Genomic DNA, 15,752 nt, shown 5'->3' with positions numbered 1-15,752 from the left:
TGTCTATAGCAGAACACAGTCGAGTTTTTAACAGTCCACACGGCGTCTTAAAAATGCGGCGCAAAGGTAAAACACTTCCGTTGAAAATAGCTCGTTGTCCGTGTGCGTGCCGAGAGATTCGCGCTCGCTCACCCAGCACACATGGATGCACTCACATATGCATGCGTTCACAACATTAAAAGTGTTATAACTCCATGGCTACGGCCTGTTAAGCCAATATATAGGCAATATATATATATATGTATGTATGTATATATATATATATATATATATATGTATATATATATATATATATATATATATATATATATATATATATATATATATATATATATATGTTTTGGTCTTCACAATACATTTTTAAAGTGTTTATGTATGTTTTGATTTCACTTGGTGAATGTATTATCGGTCCGCGCCTCCCTTGATATGCTCTGGCACCCCCTGGGGAGGCGAGCCTCACAGTTTGAAAACGGTGTGTCTAGTGCAGGATTGCTTGGGAAAACAATAGAAAAACAGCGCCGACGGCGGCATGAACGTGTTCGATGTGAAAGACCCCTAAGTAGCATAACATTCCTTCAACATCTGCTTTTGAAAACAGACATGTGCAGGCTTACACAATGCTCATTAGATTGGGCACACCTGTTGGCAGCCATTGATTGCATTAATGTGGTTCCCTGTAAACCAATAAATCTAAAGTGCAAAGCTTTAAACGCAGAGTTACTTGCTCTAAACACATTTAAGTCCACTTTGTCACTGTCACATCTAAGGTTAGTAGTGTAATGAATAATAAAGTAACAATGTGCTGCATTGTATGTTTATCTAACAGAAGGATTAGCATGCCTGTCCATTTTAAACAGTGCTTCTAACCTAACATGTGGCAAAATGTAAGTTATGTACATGTTTTTACAGTATTGCAATGTTTTGTATCCTGTGCTGTCTTTAAGTCTCCTCACAAAGTAATGGAAGGTAAGAATGCATGTATAGTCAATAGTTAATTTGTGCTTGTTTTTGGCAGAACAATAGCGTATCTTTTGTTTTAGGCATAAATAACACTTCACAGTCAATGGGAGTTGGGCAACATCACCATCCGGTAAACCACACCAGACCATTTTTCTACGTTCAGCCACCATCTCAGCCTTATCACATGTATCAGTGGCCCATAAATCCATATGGTCACTATGGCTTTCCAGGGCCAGGTAATTTCAGATGGTTTATTTGAATCATTGCTCATTCTTGTAGCTTCCCAACCATTAAGTTCCCTCTTCTCTCAACAGCTTTGCACTTTGGCCGTCCCCACTTGGCCCCTTATCAGTTTATGCAGTATCCTGGGTATGTGATCCCACATGCACCCATGCAGCCAATTGATTACAGAAGAATCAGCCCCCACTTCCCCTCCGTTGCGTCGTATGATTTGCGAGTCCGCCACCACTTTCAACCTCAGGGTACGCAGCGTGAGACTGCCTGTTCTGAGGTCCAAACAGACCCTAGTGATTCAGTCAACAAACTGATAGACAAAATAGAGAGTCTCAAGGCCTGTGAACATAAAGCAGGTGACAAGGGGTCTAACATAGTGGTCTCCTCTACTCCTGATATGATTCAGGAGGAGAAACAGCTGACATATTTGAATGAAGAGTCCAAATTACAACTTGCATCTCTGGAAGGCAAGGAGGAGAAGGTCAATCAAGTCCGGCCCACAACCTTCAGTGACTCTGCATATGATGCAGAGTCAAGCCAAAGTAGACTAGATGAATGCATGTTTTCGGATGTGCTGCCTCTTGACAGTTCCTCTGTCCATGAGGAAGTGGTTGTGAATGAGGATGATCAACAGAGTGTTGCTGATGAAACGTGCTGCCAAAATGAGATGTATGCAACCAATGCCACTGATGACGTGTTTTGTTGTAGTGCTAAAAGCACTTCCGATCCATCAGAGAGCCATGATTTGGAAAAGGCTGCCTCAAGTGAGGGTGTGGCCTCTGAGCAGGTTCAAAATGTTTCCACTGATGCTACGGCTGTTATGGAACCTCTGATAAACCTTTCTGAGGATTTTAACCTACCATATCAAATTCTTCGCCTGCCCTGCAATAGGACCACAACTGGCCTCAGTCTTGAACGAGAGATTGACCCACTTGTATACTTTGATTCTCTATCTACTCTATTGCCTTCCCAAAACTATTTGTCCTCAATTGGCGGTGCATATTCCTACAGCTACTACCCTCCGGTGGCCCAAGAGCGTCAGAGTGTTCTGAGTCCCTCCATAGATGAACTATCCTCCAGAGATGAGATGTTCTCTACTGATGTGGAGGATCTTGATCTCTTACCTGGACATGTGTATGTGGGTGGTGGCAGACTGGCTGAAACCAGTGATGTGCCCATTCGCTCACGAAAAGAGCTCTTGAGGAGTGTAGAGAGAACTTGCTTGGTCTGTCAGAAAACATGTTCCTGCTGTGGCTCAAGCCTACAGGATAAAGGAGTGGTGAGCAAAAAGCCAGAACTCTGCAGCTACCCTGAGAGGGATGTTGCTAATGAGGTTTCTGATCAAGATTGTGAGTATGGCATTGAAGGAGATGTGCAGAGTAATTGTGAGTCTCCAAGGGTGTTGAAAAGGAAGTGTTGCAGCAGGCACCCACTGCCCCCTTGTGGCCAGCACTGTGCCAAACACTGGCACAGGAAGCTAATTTGTGAAGGCCAAGAGAGCTGTGAGCTACATGAGCAGGCTCGGGTTCACCCCAAAGGAGAGTGCTGTGAAGAGCATTGTGATCCGGCTAAGGCGGATAAGCGAATTCAAAAGGGTGCCTTGTGTAGGCCTTGTATTGGTAAAGTATTAAACCCATTCTGTCTCTTTTGTATTTGCATTTGTAATGCCTTAAAGATGGTCAACTCATGAGAATTTTTTAGAACAACAATGGAGAGAGGGTGTTGTGTCTGACCAAATGAATTTGGCAAGCTGTGGAGCCAAGCCAAGGTCTTTGAGGCAAGTTATTGGACCTCAAGATCAAGGTAGGGTGTGTACTGGAGAATTTCATGTGTAGTTTTTGTAATGTCTATAATTCTTTTAAGTGCAAGTGTCAAGTCTGTTTTAGTGTCATCCAAACCCATTTGACCTTGATTTTCCAAGGGAGAACTCCGTTGAAAAGGCCCTCTTGTAAGACGTTCCTTCAGCAGAGGCCAAGTGAATATGACTGCGAGACTGAATTGACCTTCTGCCAAAGGGGCAGAGGTGAGGGGTTTTTTTTTTTTTTTTTTTTAAAAACCGTTAACTGTACCTTCATGCTGACTTGTTTTTATTTGTACAATGTCCTTCAGGTTCACTGAAGAAAAGGGGCACAAGATATTAAACCATAATGCACTGCTGTAATGCTTAAATGTATTACCCAATACTTGAGTAAAATGCACTTCACTATGAAATGGACACCGTTATTTACTGTATGTAACTGGTAGAAAAAGGAAAAAAAAAAAAAGTATGATTGTGATGTTCACCTTGCTGCATTTTCAGCGCTTAGTTAATTTTCTATTTTGAATGCAACATTCATCTTAATCTATTGAGGCTACTCTTACTAGACCATGCCTTGACTTATGTCCTATTTTTTCTCTAATTTGGCTTGACCTGAAAGGTGTTTATCTTGCCTGTGAGAGCTTTTGAATCTGTGCATGGTCAAGGACCGGTCCACTGAGACTGTTTCAAATTTTGGGCACTGGAGATGCAGCTGGTTTAAGGGGTTATGCAAGTTAAAAAAAAAAAAAATGGGAGGCTGGAAAAATAAAGTGGGCAATTTGGCAGTTTGGCCACTCTTAGTCCAGATGTGTCTTTTTTTTATTAGGCCTATTGTGCCATTTTTATACATCGCAGTGTAATGTCGACATGCAGAAAATGTATCCATTTTGCTGTACAGTGTTATTGTGTCATTAAATGTTTATGCACTGCATTTGATCTTTTGCTTCGTAAGTGCACTGGATGCCCCCCCCCCAAGAGGGTTCATTGTTTGACTGCAGTATCCATGTATTTTAGAGTGGAGAACTAAAAATGGAAATGCTATTCTGAGATTCACGTTCACCACTGTGTGTACCTCTAAACTGGGGGCTCAGTCTTGCAGAATGATTCCATTTTGAAGGAAGATTATTAATGCAAAAACTCAATTCAATTGAATGGGGTTAGTCCATAAGTGATTGTCACTATTTCATAAGTATAGCTACAAGATGTTAAGAAAATGGCTGTTAACATGATTTGTTTGATTATAAATTGCATGCCAACCTTTTCTGTCAAGTTGTATCAAATTGTACTTGATGACAAAGACTACAAGGCCACAAATCCTAAGGACCATAAAAACATTTTAAACTACTTTGCTGCTAAAATAAAGTTTTAACAGCAAAATGAGTACATCTTAAATTATAAGATTTGCATAAGATCCAAAACCACATCGAAGGCATAAATGTAATCCATATGACTCCATTTGTTTAATCCATGTGTTCAGATGAAATCTGATAGGTGAGCGGTTGAGAAATGGATCATTTTAGTCATTTTTGGTCCTCCATTCTCCTCACTGCCCAGTATGGGGGTATATGCATGAATAATGTGAATCACCAAAAAAAGCAGAAAGTGAAGGAAAAAAATATTGGTCTGTTTCTCACCCACATCATATCACTTCAGATGATATAGATTTAACCACCAGAGTTGCATGGAGTACTTTTATGTTGCCCTTTTATTTTTTTTGGAGCTCTAAAATCTTTTCAACCATTCACTTGCATTGTATAGACTTGCAGAGCTAAGATATTCTTCTAGAAATCTTTAAATTCCGCAGATGAAAGCAATACACCTTATGTCATAATTTTCATTTTTGGGTGAATCAACACTTGAACTTTTATTGAACCAGAAATGTTCTTTAAAATGTGTGCATCTTTACTTTGTTTGTCAGTGTCTGGTGTTTCTGTGATAAAGCTGCCTACATAGATGACATTTGAGCGCATGCCCCTGCCCCTTTCATTCACAAATCTAAAGGTGCCCTGTTGGTCGTCCAGAAAAAGGGGAGAAATAGTAATTACATTAAAATAGTTAAAACAAAATTAAAATCTCAATCTCACAATAACAGTAATGTGTTATTTTGAGATTTCCTTGTAAATTGTGGGCATATTAAAGAATATTAAGTAGAGGTGCCTTTAAGAGCACATGCCACAGTAGATTAGGTTGGATTCCAGATTTTGAGTTGCATCCCCTCCTACAGGAGTGCCCTTCAGTTCAAGGAAGCAAAAAATGCAGCTCTGAATTTGCCTCGGATCATGCCCCGGAAAGTGCGGCTGTGGCTCAGGTTAGCGATGAGCGAAACGATAAAGTCTCTCAGGAAGTTTATCAGCTGTTGGCTGCACACGGCTACCACGGGACCTACCAACAGATTAAGGAAAAGTATAAAAAAAATAAAAAAAAAAACGCCTGGACTGGCGTTGATCCACGATGGAGGATGGTATGTTTTGCTATGTTAACGCTGTTCAACAGTGCTCAGAAATACTCAATCCTTGGGTCAATACATCACTAACTAAATTTTTAGAAGTGTCTGCAATTATTCACAGCAATCTGGTCCTTTCAAGATTCATTTTGGTGCTATAAATCCTACTTTATACGTCATTTATCACTCATAAAGGCAAGCTAATAAACCACAGAAAGAGTTGTCTCTGGTTAATATTTCTCTTGATGCAAGCTGCTCAGTGATTTCTGCAATTGTGCAGATCCTTATAAGGCATCCTAGCTATTATTGAGCAGGGTAATTATATAATGTTGTTGACTAGTATAATTAGCTTTATTTACAGAAGGTGTCAAACCTGTTCAGAACTACAGACTATTGCTATTTAAGGGCGTGTCAATCGGGTTTGGGGCTTTTCTATTGGCTGTCACGTTCACTGAAGTGTCTCGCTGTTGGCTGCGTCGTGGGAGTTGTAGCGTTTACAGTACAGCCTTTGAGAAGGCAGAAACTGAAGTATGACAGGAAGCAGCTCTACATCCGATATTCAACATTTGGAGGGATGAACGAAGACATCATGAACGAGAAGAAGAGGGTGAGATTTTTTTCTACTTCTAGAGAAACAGCAGAAACGCTATGGCTTTCTTGTAAACTGTGCAAAGTTTGTGTTGAATTAAATCAGGTTTCTCCCATGCGATCAACAAAGTTAACAAAGAAAACCTGTTTGTCGTCCTAATCAGGTTTTGTTCTAGTGCATTGACACAATCTTGTTGGATAACATCCTCAGAAGCGGTTTTGTAATTGTAAACAGCGCTCAGCTTGTAAGGGCTGTTCACACAGAAAACGTTTTGCGTACGTCCGCACTGTTTTTCAAACGTTTCCTTATGTAAACAGACGTCTGTGATCTTTATGCCGCGTCTCGCTGTTTATTTTTCGGTGTCTCGTGCAGGACGCCTCGTCGAGATAAAAAGAACTTCAACTGTTAAAGACGCGTCTCGAGTTCTATTTGTGGCGTTGCGTCTAGCTTTCTTTAGCAAAAGAACGAGTTCAGTATGAACGGCCCCCGAAGCAATGCGTCTGGTTATTAGGTTGTGTGAGAATACTAAGTTCAGCCCCTCCACTTCTTTACTTTGGGCCTGTTTGGTGTTATTACATCGGTTTCGTAACCTGGCTACAACAAGCTATTTATGTAATATTTATGTAATAAAAAAAGCTATTTTCCAAACAGTATTTGCATGCTAAACACAACAGGCGTCGTGTGTTTATATATATTTTTTCCAACAGTGTAGTATGGTAGGAGGACCTTGCACTTCGAATAGCAAGATTGACTTGAGCAGTCCTCTCTCTCGCTGTCTCTGTTCCGGTTGAAATATTGTTTTGATTGCTCAGAAGCAAACAGGCAAACCACAATGCCTGTTTTAAAAACCCAGTAAGCTGCCTACCTAGACTGAGTCCTGCACACCTATGTTGATGAAGTAGGTATCTTAGTAGGTTTTAAGACATAGCCATTGGCAACTAGACTAAATATGTCTCAAAATATTTGGGTTAGCCCTTAAAAGCCCAACCTTTGTCTCACAGAATCTGTTTATATCACAGACATTTTGATATCAGAGGAAGTTTGCAAAGCCCTTTGACTTTACTATGTCCTTGTGGCTTCATTAGTAAATTCCATTGATATTATCTTATACTATCTCATCTCAGGGCTGTGCTATCAGATGCTGCATGATCCACTCAGCATTCAGTGCCCTTTTCTCTATTGATTTGGTATCTTATTAACATAAGTTTGTTTGTTGATGATCAGAATGGAAGTACACAGTCACCGTACTTCAATCACTTTAGATGCTCCGTTAATTTGACATCCATTCGGACACTGTACAACGTTAAATGCTTATATGAGTTTAACATCTACTGGATTTAAAAGAATAGTTCACCCAAATATGAAAATTGTCATCCTTTATTCACCTTCATGTTTTCAAACCCATTTTACTTTCTATCTTCCATGGAACACAATTCGAGACATTAGCAAGAATGTCAGGGACTGACAGCTTTAGTCACCATTCACTTTCATTGATTCTTTTTTCCATAAAATGTAAGTGAATGGTGACTGAGACTGCCATTCTGTCATATATATGCAAACAATCCACAGTCACCTATGCTGCATGGAAAAAAAAAAGGGTATCAAATAGTAAATTCCAAGGGCATGAATGAATAGTTACCCGAGTTACACCCTCCCCACCTACTCAAGCCAGAACCCTCGCCCTTGAGAATGCCACACAGCCTCAGTTCTTTAAGTGACATTTTTCATTTTCCCCCTCTTTGACATATCCTCTGATTCAGCTGCATCCATCAGGTTGATGGTCCACTGTAGAGAGTAGCTGACAGTTTATCGGCTTGTTTCATTGTTTCGTTCTCGAGACATCAGACCAAAGAGTGACCCACAGAGAAGCTCGCACCATGAGATTTTTATATTTCTTTAAAGCCTATTTATTTAAGTTATTAACATGGGTTTGCAATTTTAGAATATCATATGAAGTGCATCTAGTGTACAATCCCATTTTCATTTTATGTCCTTAATTATGTGCATGACTCACTATTGCTTTTTCATTTATAGTAAAAGAAAAAAGGATATTCCAATACAGGTTCAGGGTAGAATGAGATGGTAGGTGAATGCCAGCTTGCTCTGCATAAAAGTAGAAATTGATGCATGTGACCTCCAAGGAGACCTTGTCAAGGATAAGCCTTCTCAAATATTTAATAAGATTTAGTACATTTTCTCACATGACTTTTAATAGATTGGCACATTTCTCCCCTGTGTGTTGTACTAGAAATGCTGTAAGAAATTATACAATGTGACACTGAGCTAAGAATGGTTTTCATGGCAACAGAATTATCACGGAGCACTTCAATTCTCTTCCACAGCAAGATGGATTTGTAATATGGAGCACTGAAATTCCACATTTCTTTCCTTTCAGATGCACTTTCGCAGATTTCTAATGATAGAAGTTTGGTGATCATGAAATGATCATAACAGGTTTAATGTACCACAAAATAAAGGAATAGTTCACCCAAAAAGGAAAATACTCTCACCTTTTACTCGCCCTCATGCCAACCCAGATGTATAAGACTTTCTTTCTTCTGTAGAATGCAAATGAAGAATTTAAATTTTAGAAGAATATCTCAGCTCTGTAGGAACTTTTATGCTGCATTTATGTGCTTTTTGGTGCTTCAAAGTAATCCACACGACTCCAGTGGTTTAATCAATGTGTTCAGAAGTGATCCAGTCGATTTTGAATGAGAACAGACCAAATTAAAACTCCTTTTTACTATAAATCTTGACATCAGCAGTTTTCTTGGCAATCATGATTTCAAGCTTGATTACACTTCTTAGCACCTTCTTGCGCTCTGCACATGCCTCAAGCACTAGAAAGTGTAATTGAGGTTGAAATCATGATTGTATCTACTGCAATGGCAATATGTATAGTGAAAAAAGGAGTTACATTTTGGTCTGATCTCTCCCAAAACATTGGCGTCATATGGATTACTTTTATGCTGCCTTTATGTGCTTTTTGGAGCTTCAAAGTTTGGACCCTGTTGACTTTCATTATATGGACCGAGACCATACCATACAGAGCTGAAATATACTTCTAAAAATCTTCATATGTGTTCAGAAGAAGAAAGAAAGTCATGCACATCTGGGATGGCATGAGGATTGGTAAATTATGAGAACACTCTCATTTTTGAGTGAACTACTCCTTTAAAGATTTTTTTGTCTCACCTCTTTGAATTATTTGTAAGTTAAATATTTTAATGTCTGTAAGTCTATAATGCCTTCTTATTTTGATTAAAGTTTTTTATTGGAAATCCCAAAGAAAAGGGAAATGTTTAGACCTTGCCTTCACAAGATAATGTGCACCTAATAACGAAAAAACCCTCAGGGGTGTCTGTCCATTCATGGCACAATAGCGGGTTTAAATGCATTATAATTTTGTTTTCTTCTCAGGGGATGGGTTAAGAATTATACGAGCAGTTACTCGCACGATATTTCCCATACACTTGAAAAAGAAGAGCACAATACATGAACAGCACTAAATATGCAATAACCACTTAGTTTTATATGTCATGGTCACATAAGCAAGTTCTAAAGGTATGGTAGTATGTGTAACAATAATGGAATGACATTTAAGTGGAAACAAGTCATTTAACTTTTAACTTGTGAATTAGTCACTTGAATACTGTTCATGCTTTTGCTTAAGGAAAGTGACATTCATGGCACTGGTACACTTACATTTTGTTTTAAATATTCCTCCCTTAGTGACAAGCATTAAGCCAAGCAATTAAAATGCATATTAGCTTTTCAGTACCTGAAGGAAACAAATGCCCTCAAATACATTTTAGATGAGGTTAAGAAATATTTTCAAGCTCTGAACTTAATGTCAGAAAGAAGCAGAAGTGCTAGAGGGAGTTTTGGACTCCCATTCAGCTGTCAGCTTCATGCATGCCAATAGACAAAATGTGTCATGCAGGTTTCAGAAATTTTGCCTACAGGCTCAACCAAACTAGGTCACATTTGGCTTGTGCTTGTGAGAGGAGTCTGTTCATCCAATGAATATCATTAAAAAGGACAGCATTTATGGCAATGAAACAACACTGATTACAAGTCTATGTTGATAACATAAGACAGAGCTCAACAATAAACATTTCTTCTGCAGGCCTGATTGGGTCAGAAGTTCAGATTTTTACTTGCCCTGCTAATACTGGGCCCACCACATTAAATTATAAATGTTGTTTTTAGCAACATGTTTTTATATTAGGTGTGTAACGTTCACTCATCTCACAATTCGGTTCGTTTCACAATACTGAGCTCACTGTTCGGTTCAGTTTACAATTCTATAAACTTAAGCTTGAATCAAGAAAATGTAAGATTGAAGTTTAATTATTATTATTTAAATACATATGCAAAACATTTAAAATGTAGCGCTTTTGTCTACCGCTCCCTGTAAAACATTCGCTTACATGGTTTCACTTTCAGTTCTCGCAGATTCGGCTTTTAATTGCATTTAAGAGCTCATGTGCATTGAAGTGATTTCAAGGTGTATGCCTGTTACGTAGGCGTAGGAAGTCACGCGTCTTTGATACAGATGCTTGTAAATTATAATAATTGATAATAAAAAGTCCAATCTCCATGATGTGTATCGTCACATTTTTGAACCACGATGTATCATACCACGATTCACCATTACACCCCTATTTTATAGTGTATGTGTCAGAAAAGTTACATTTAAATAATTTATTAGCCATTTAATTTTCAATAATAATTGAAAATTCTGTGCTATAGTGTCATGTATAATTTCAGTAAGTCTGACATTTGTAAATTCATGACAAACGTTTTGGTGTAAAACAATATAACTGAGGGCCTGAAACTGTCTCATATTGGCTTCGGGCCCTGCATTGGGCCCTATCATAAAAAACTATTCTGACACAACTAAATAACTGTCCATTTTGTTTTTATGTAGCATCATTTTATTTTTAAACTGCCTTTATTTCTTACTGCACTCAACAATTGACCTGAACAACTGCCTAGATTTGGGGTAAACTTATGGTAAGAATTACTCAGTGTCTCATATACTGAGAAAATAAATCAGATAGTTAAAGGGATTGTTAACCCCAAAATGAAAATGCTTTCATAATTTACTCACCCTCATGTTCTTACAAACCCATATGACTTTCTTACCTCTATTGTACACAAAAGGAGATGCTTGGCAGAATGTTAATCTCAGTCACCATTCACTTTCATTGATTTCATGATTTAAATGTCAACAACATGAGGGTAAGTAATGATAAATAAAATAAAAATTCAAGCTACGTTTTATTCATGTTTAGAAACAATTATCACATGCTGTGGAATAAGGATCTAGATATGGTCTTGATCATAATTCAGGTAAATTGAAGAATTTGTAGATTTTGGAAAATGGTGTGGAGTTTTGATATTGTGTGTAATAGTAATTACTTTTTCTCTCTCTATTTTTGGAGAAAATTTAGATAAGCCTTGGCCTTATTTACTAACCCAAAAATGTAGTTAGCAGTGGAATTTAAAATGTACTACGAAAAATAATAATTTATAAAAACAAATTTCTTTCTTTAAAATCAAACTTCAGCACAGAAAATTCCCCCTAATTGAAGAATCAACGTAAAATGAAAATACCTTTTTTTTTTTTTTTTTTTTTTTTTTATTCTCTTTTGAGTTTGCATGCATAGTTTAGTAATCTAGCCTCCGTATTCTCTCCACAGTCCATGTCTAAACTCAGGGTGACTGCGAGCAGTCCTAATCCCTGCTGATTTGTTTACATATCCAAAACGTCTGTGTCTGAGTCAAGCCTGACAACAGTTTAGATACAGCTCACAGCTAGTGCATAATAATTTCACCCCTCAGCCTAGTTGTGTATGTGCCAAAACTTTTACCCTGGATTAAACTCTTTACAGACTGTTTTGATGCAACATCCTCATCTTGGTTCCACAGGCAGCACCAGATGTGGATTAAAGCACTGACGGCCAATCAAGACAGAGAGTGGTCAAAGGAGAGTGTAGTGGCAAAACAAATCGGCAAGGATACTGTCATTAAAATAGCCAAGGGTGTCTACGTGACTGCATCAAGAACTTTTACAGACTTTAGGACTTGAGATTTTTATGTGTAACAGCCACATTTTGAGGACAATGGATACCTTGTCACAGAGCTCCAGGCTTGAGTGTAAAATCTGTTTCAACTACTTCAACCAATGGCGGCGTCCCAAACTCCTCCACTGTCAGCATACCTGCTGTTCCGTGTGTCTAAGCCAAATGAGGCTAAGTCAGAGAGAGATCTGCTGCCCTTGGTGCCGGTGCATAACACAGCTCCCCAACGGCATTTCTGTCACCCATCTCCCCGATGACCCAGAAGTGCTCGTGGATATCAGTCTCTTTCAGTCATCTGAGCACACGCCCATCTTTATACACATACCAAACAATGGCTGCTACCTGCTGCCCGTTCCTTTGGACACAGATGGGGCTTTGCTCCCTGGCGATCCGGCGTGCCGCTTTGCCTCCAAGAATGCAGGTGTGTTAAATGTATCGGATGGGAGGAGCCTGGTGTTGGGTGAGGAGCAGGGAGAGGATGGGATGGAGGAGGAGGTGGCGGTTAAGACCACGGCATGGACAGGAGTTTGCACTGTGCTACTTGTGGCTTTCATTTTAATATTTCTGCTAGGCATTGTGTTGCACAACATGTCCTGTGTGTCCAAACGGTTCACCATTATCTCCTGTGGATGAGAGGGAAGACTCTGTGGTACAATTAAGATATGAAATGGACCCATGAACTCCTGTAGCTTGAGTTGTCTTGTTTGATGTCAAATACAGTAGTAATAATGTGCATCATAGGAGGAAAAGGGAATGAAAGAATACTTGACTTCAGGCTGAATTCAAGGGCACTATCTATGCAGACCTAAAGGTGTTTCAAATGTCTAGAAAGCTCTTGGGGAATTTGTTCAGTTTATGTGCAGAAATGTCTTTAATGAATCTAGCAGTAGAGACTAAATGTTTTTGCTTGTCTTGTGTGTACATGAGGGAAACTAGCTTTGAAAAATCTAAATTTTCATTATCTCTAGTGCTAAAGACCTGTGTATTATTGACTGTTTGTAGGGTTGTGCAGTCTGAAAACTAAAATGCAGCATATGGTGCTAAATAACATCGGAAGATAGTTGCACTGCCTCCTTGAATAATACTGATAACTTTGAATCTAAGTGAGTCCTTGCTTTAGAGATTGCAATCGTAAAATACAGCAATATTTTATCAAATTTCACTAATCAAGTGTTTTCAATGGTAACAAACTGTATTGCTTTTTATTTTTACTTGTGGGTTTTGCCTTTGTCCTTGATTAAACTATTGAAATCATGACTTCGGGAGATGGTTATTAAACATTAAACTGTCCCCACTTTGCTACAGTTCCACTTCATTATACCAAACAATCTACTCTGCAGCTGTTTTGAAAAGCTACTCAAATATGTCAAAATGGCTTTAAAGGGGTCAGGACATTTTAACATATAAGAGATCATTTTACTAGAAAAACATACTGAAAGTTTCAGAACTTAAAGCTTACTCCTCTCTGCAAAAAGAGCATTTGTTGAAACCAAGCTGCCAAAACGACTCGTTCTCCACTTCCTACACATTGTGATGTCACACTGTGGAATACATTTGCATCCATAGATTTACATGCATAGATGCTGGTTCGGATATATCAACCGCAGCGCCATCTTGGAGTGGTGAACAAGGAGAGCTATTTAATGTAAGTGAATGGAGAATAAGTCTCAGACCGCTGCATAAACTGCTTTTGTGTGGAAAAGGTTCATCATGTAATAAAATGACAGACTGGGTGCTAATTTTAAGTGATTTCCATTATATATTCATTTGAAGAGGAATTTATTTGCTGTCCCACCCCCTCTGTTTTAGAAGTGAAGTGTAGCTGTCTCTCCCAACTCTGAGATCTGGACACAAATCTTCAATAATACTTTCTCAGTGACCACCAACACACAAACGTGCAACTCATACAGTATAAAACTATCCACAGAACACACATCACCCAAGACAAATTGTTTAAAATGGGGCTTGCCAATACAGGTATTTGTTCACAATGCACTTTAGGTAACACAGATAATTACCTCCATGCCACTTGGACCTGCCAACCAGTTCACTCCCTCTAGACAGCAGTAACTAACAAACTTTCTCAGATCTTGGGCTGCAGAATTCCATTGTCCCCATCACTATGTCTACTGGGTGATTCTACACAAATCACTCTACCAAATAAATATAAAAACCAGCTACTCATTTCTCTGTCACTGAGAAAGTAATCTTTCAAAACTGGAAATCCAAGAATTCTTGTCACATCACTCACTGGATTAATCTACTCACAGAATATATTTCAATAGAAAAAATAACCACTTACAAAACAAGCAATATATCAGCCTTTGATGAAACGTGGGATGTATTTTTAACCTCTTTCAAATCTACCACCCCAAGACTGAGGCCACGTACACATCCACAGACCCCAGCTATAATTCCCAATTCCCTAATAATATAATACATAATACCCAATATGCACATTCACAGACAAATAATTTCCCCTTCCTTCTCTATTTCTCTCTACATCTCTTAGCTTATCATTTGTATTAGCAATGTTATTGTTTTTTGTTTCCCTTTTCCCCTTTCTTTTTTTTTATAATTTTGTTTCTTTTTAAATTGTTAACATCCATGCACAAATCTTATGCACACATGCATGCACACATGCATATGTATTATTTTGTTTATTTGTTTGTTATCTTGTTTTTCATCCTAATGATTGTCTGTTTTGAAACATGTTATTGTCCTGTATGTTCTAACATATACCCGTCTTTCCACTAAATGCACCTCCAATCAGTTTGATTTAAATAAAAATAAAGGTGAGAATTTTTATATCATCTAAAATATTGCCCAATGTTTATGGAAAATAAACTTTTCTAGTTGGCTTGAAAAGAACCCAGACTGTTACAGACTGTATTTTTCTATTTACTTTTATGTGTTGATGGTAGGCTCTTGACTGTTCCAATATGGCAGATTGGCCAATGTATTGCGGCCCATAGAAACAGCTGCTAATGATGTATCTACGTATAGATATATATGTTTGCATCTGACTGCCTCCACAACAACACATCAATGTCTATATTACCTTATCACCTCTTTAGTCCTGCCTAGTAGTAGTGAGGAGAGAGCCAATCATAACAGTGAGTATTTACTGTCAAATCGTAAACGAGAAGCAGGACAAAAACTGAGCGTTTTTGACAGAGAGTCAAAATGAGGGTGGAAAATTATTATGTTTTACAAATATATTACTGTTTTTTGTTACCAAAAAATGTAACAATATCATAAGTGAACCTCAAGGAGCATATTAAATAATAAAAAAGGAAGGCATATCATGACCCCTTTAAGTTTTATCAGTTTCTGCTATTACCAGAGTGTTAGGTGGATTCCCTTGCCCTGGTGCCCTGACCTTGAGTTGATGGGCTGAATATTGGAAGGCTTCTTGAAGCGCTTGAAGAATATCTCTGCTTAATACTCAGCTCAATTGAATTATTCTTGGCTCTTTTTTTAACACTGTGCTTTATCCTGTAATTTCAAGGTTTGTCCTGAAATTATAATGTGGATAAAGTAAATACAGTCAGTATGAAAGCAGAAGATTTTGTTTTAAAACTTTCCATATTTACTGAAGTAATGTTTAGGAATAGCCCATGCTTTTGCAGCCTT

At 38.3% G+C, this 15,752-nt stretch overlaps 2 protein-coding genes across 2 annotated transcripts; both read left to right on the top strand.

Annotated features, from left to right (window-relative positions):
- The first annotated feature begins 872 nt into the window (after positions 1 to 872).
- Positions 873 to 3,335, top strand: LOC127645675 (bucky ball-like). Its single transcript, XM_052129358.1, has 6 exons — positions 873 to 884; positions 1,016 to 1,196; positions 1,275 to 2,813; positions 2,896 to 2,997; positions 3,116 to 3,217; positions 3,304 to 3,335. Exons 1-6 carry the CDS (start codon positions 873 to 875, stop codon positions 3,333 to 3,335), a joined length of 1,968 nt encoding a protein of 655 aa, XP_051985318.1.
- A 2,580-nt stretch (positions 3,336 to 5,915) lies between these two features.
- Positions 5,916 to 14,855, top strand: LOC127644795 (E3 ubiquitin-protein ligase rnf152-like). Its single transcript, XM_052128175.1, has 2 exons — positions 5,916 to 6,042; positions 11,965 to 14,855. The coding sequence occupies exon 2, from the start codon at positions 12,132 to 12,134 to the stop codon at positions 12,747 to 12,749; it is 618 nt and encodes a 205-aa protein (XP_051984135.1). The 5' UTR covers positions 5,916 to 6,042; positions 11,965 to 12,131; the 3' UTR covers positions 12,750 to 14,855.
- The last annotated feature ends 897 nt before the right edge of the window (positions 14,856 to 15,752 follow it).

The sequence above is a fragment of the Xyrauchen texanus genome, chromosome 6 (genome assembly GCF_025860055.1).
Source record: "Xyrauchen texanus isolate HMW12.3.18 chromosome 6, RBS_HiC_50CHRs, whole genome shotgun sequence".
Lineage (NCBI taxonomy): Eukaryota > Metazoa > Chordata > Actinopteri > Cypriniformes > Catostomidae > Xyrauchen > Xyrauchen texanus.
This window is presented reverse-complemented; position numbering and strand designations above follow the sequence as displayed.

Coding starts and splice junctions, on each gene's coding strand:
- LOC127644795 (XM_052128175.1), top strand. CDS start 12,132: ATGTGTAACAGCCACATTTTGAGGACAATGGATACCTTGTCACAGAGC.
- LOC127645675 (XM_052129358.1), top strand. Junction 2,814..2,895: donor CTTGTGTAGGCCTTGTATTG/GTAAAGTATTAA, acceptor AGAATTTTTTAG/AACAACAATGGAGAGAGGGT. Junction 2,998..3,115: donor TATTGGACCTCAAGATCAAG/GTAGGGTGTGTA, acceptor TGATTTTCCAAG/GGAGAACTCCGTTGAAAAGG.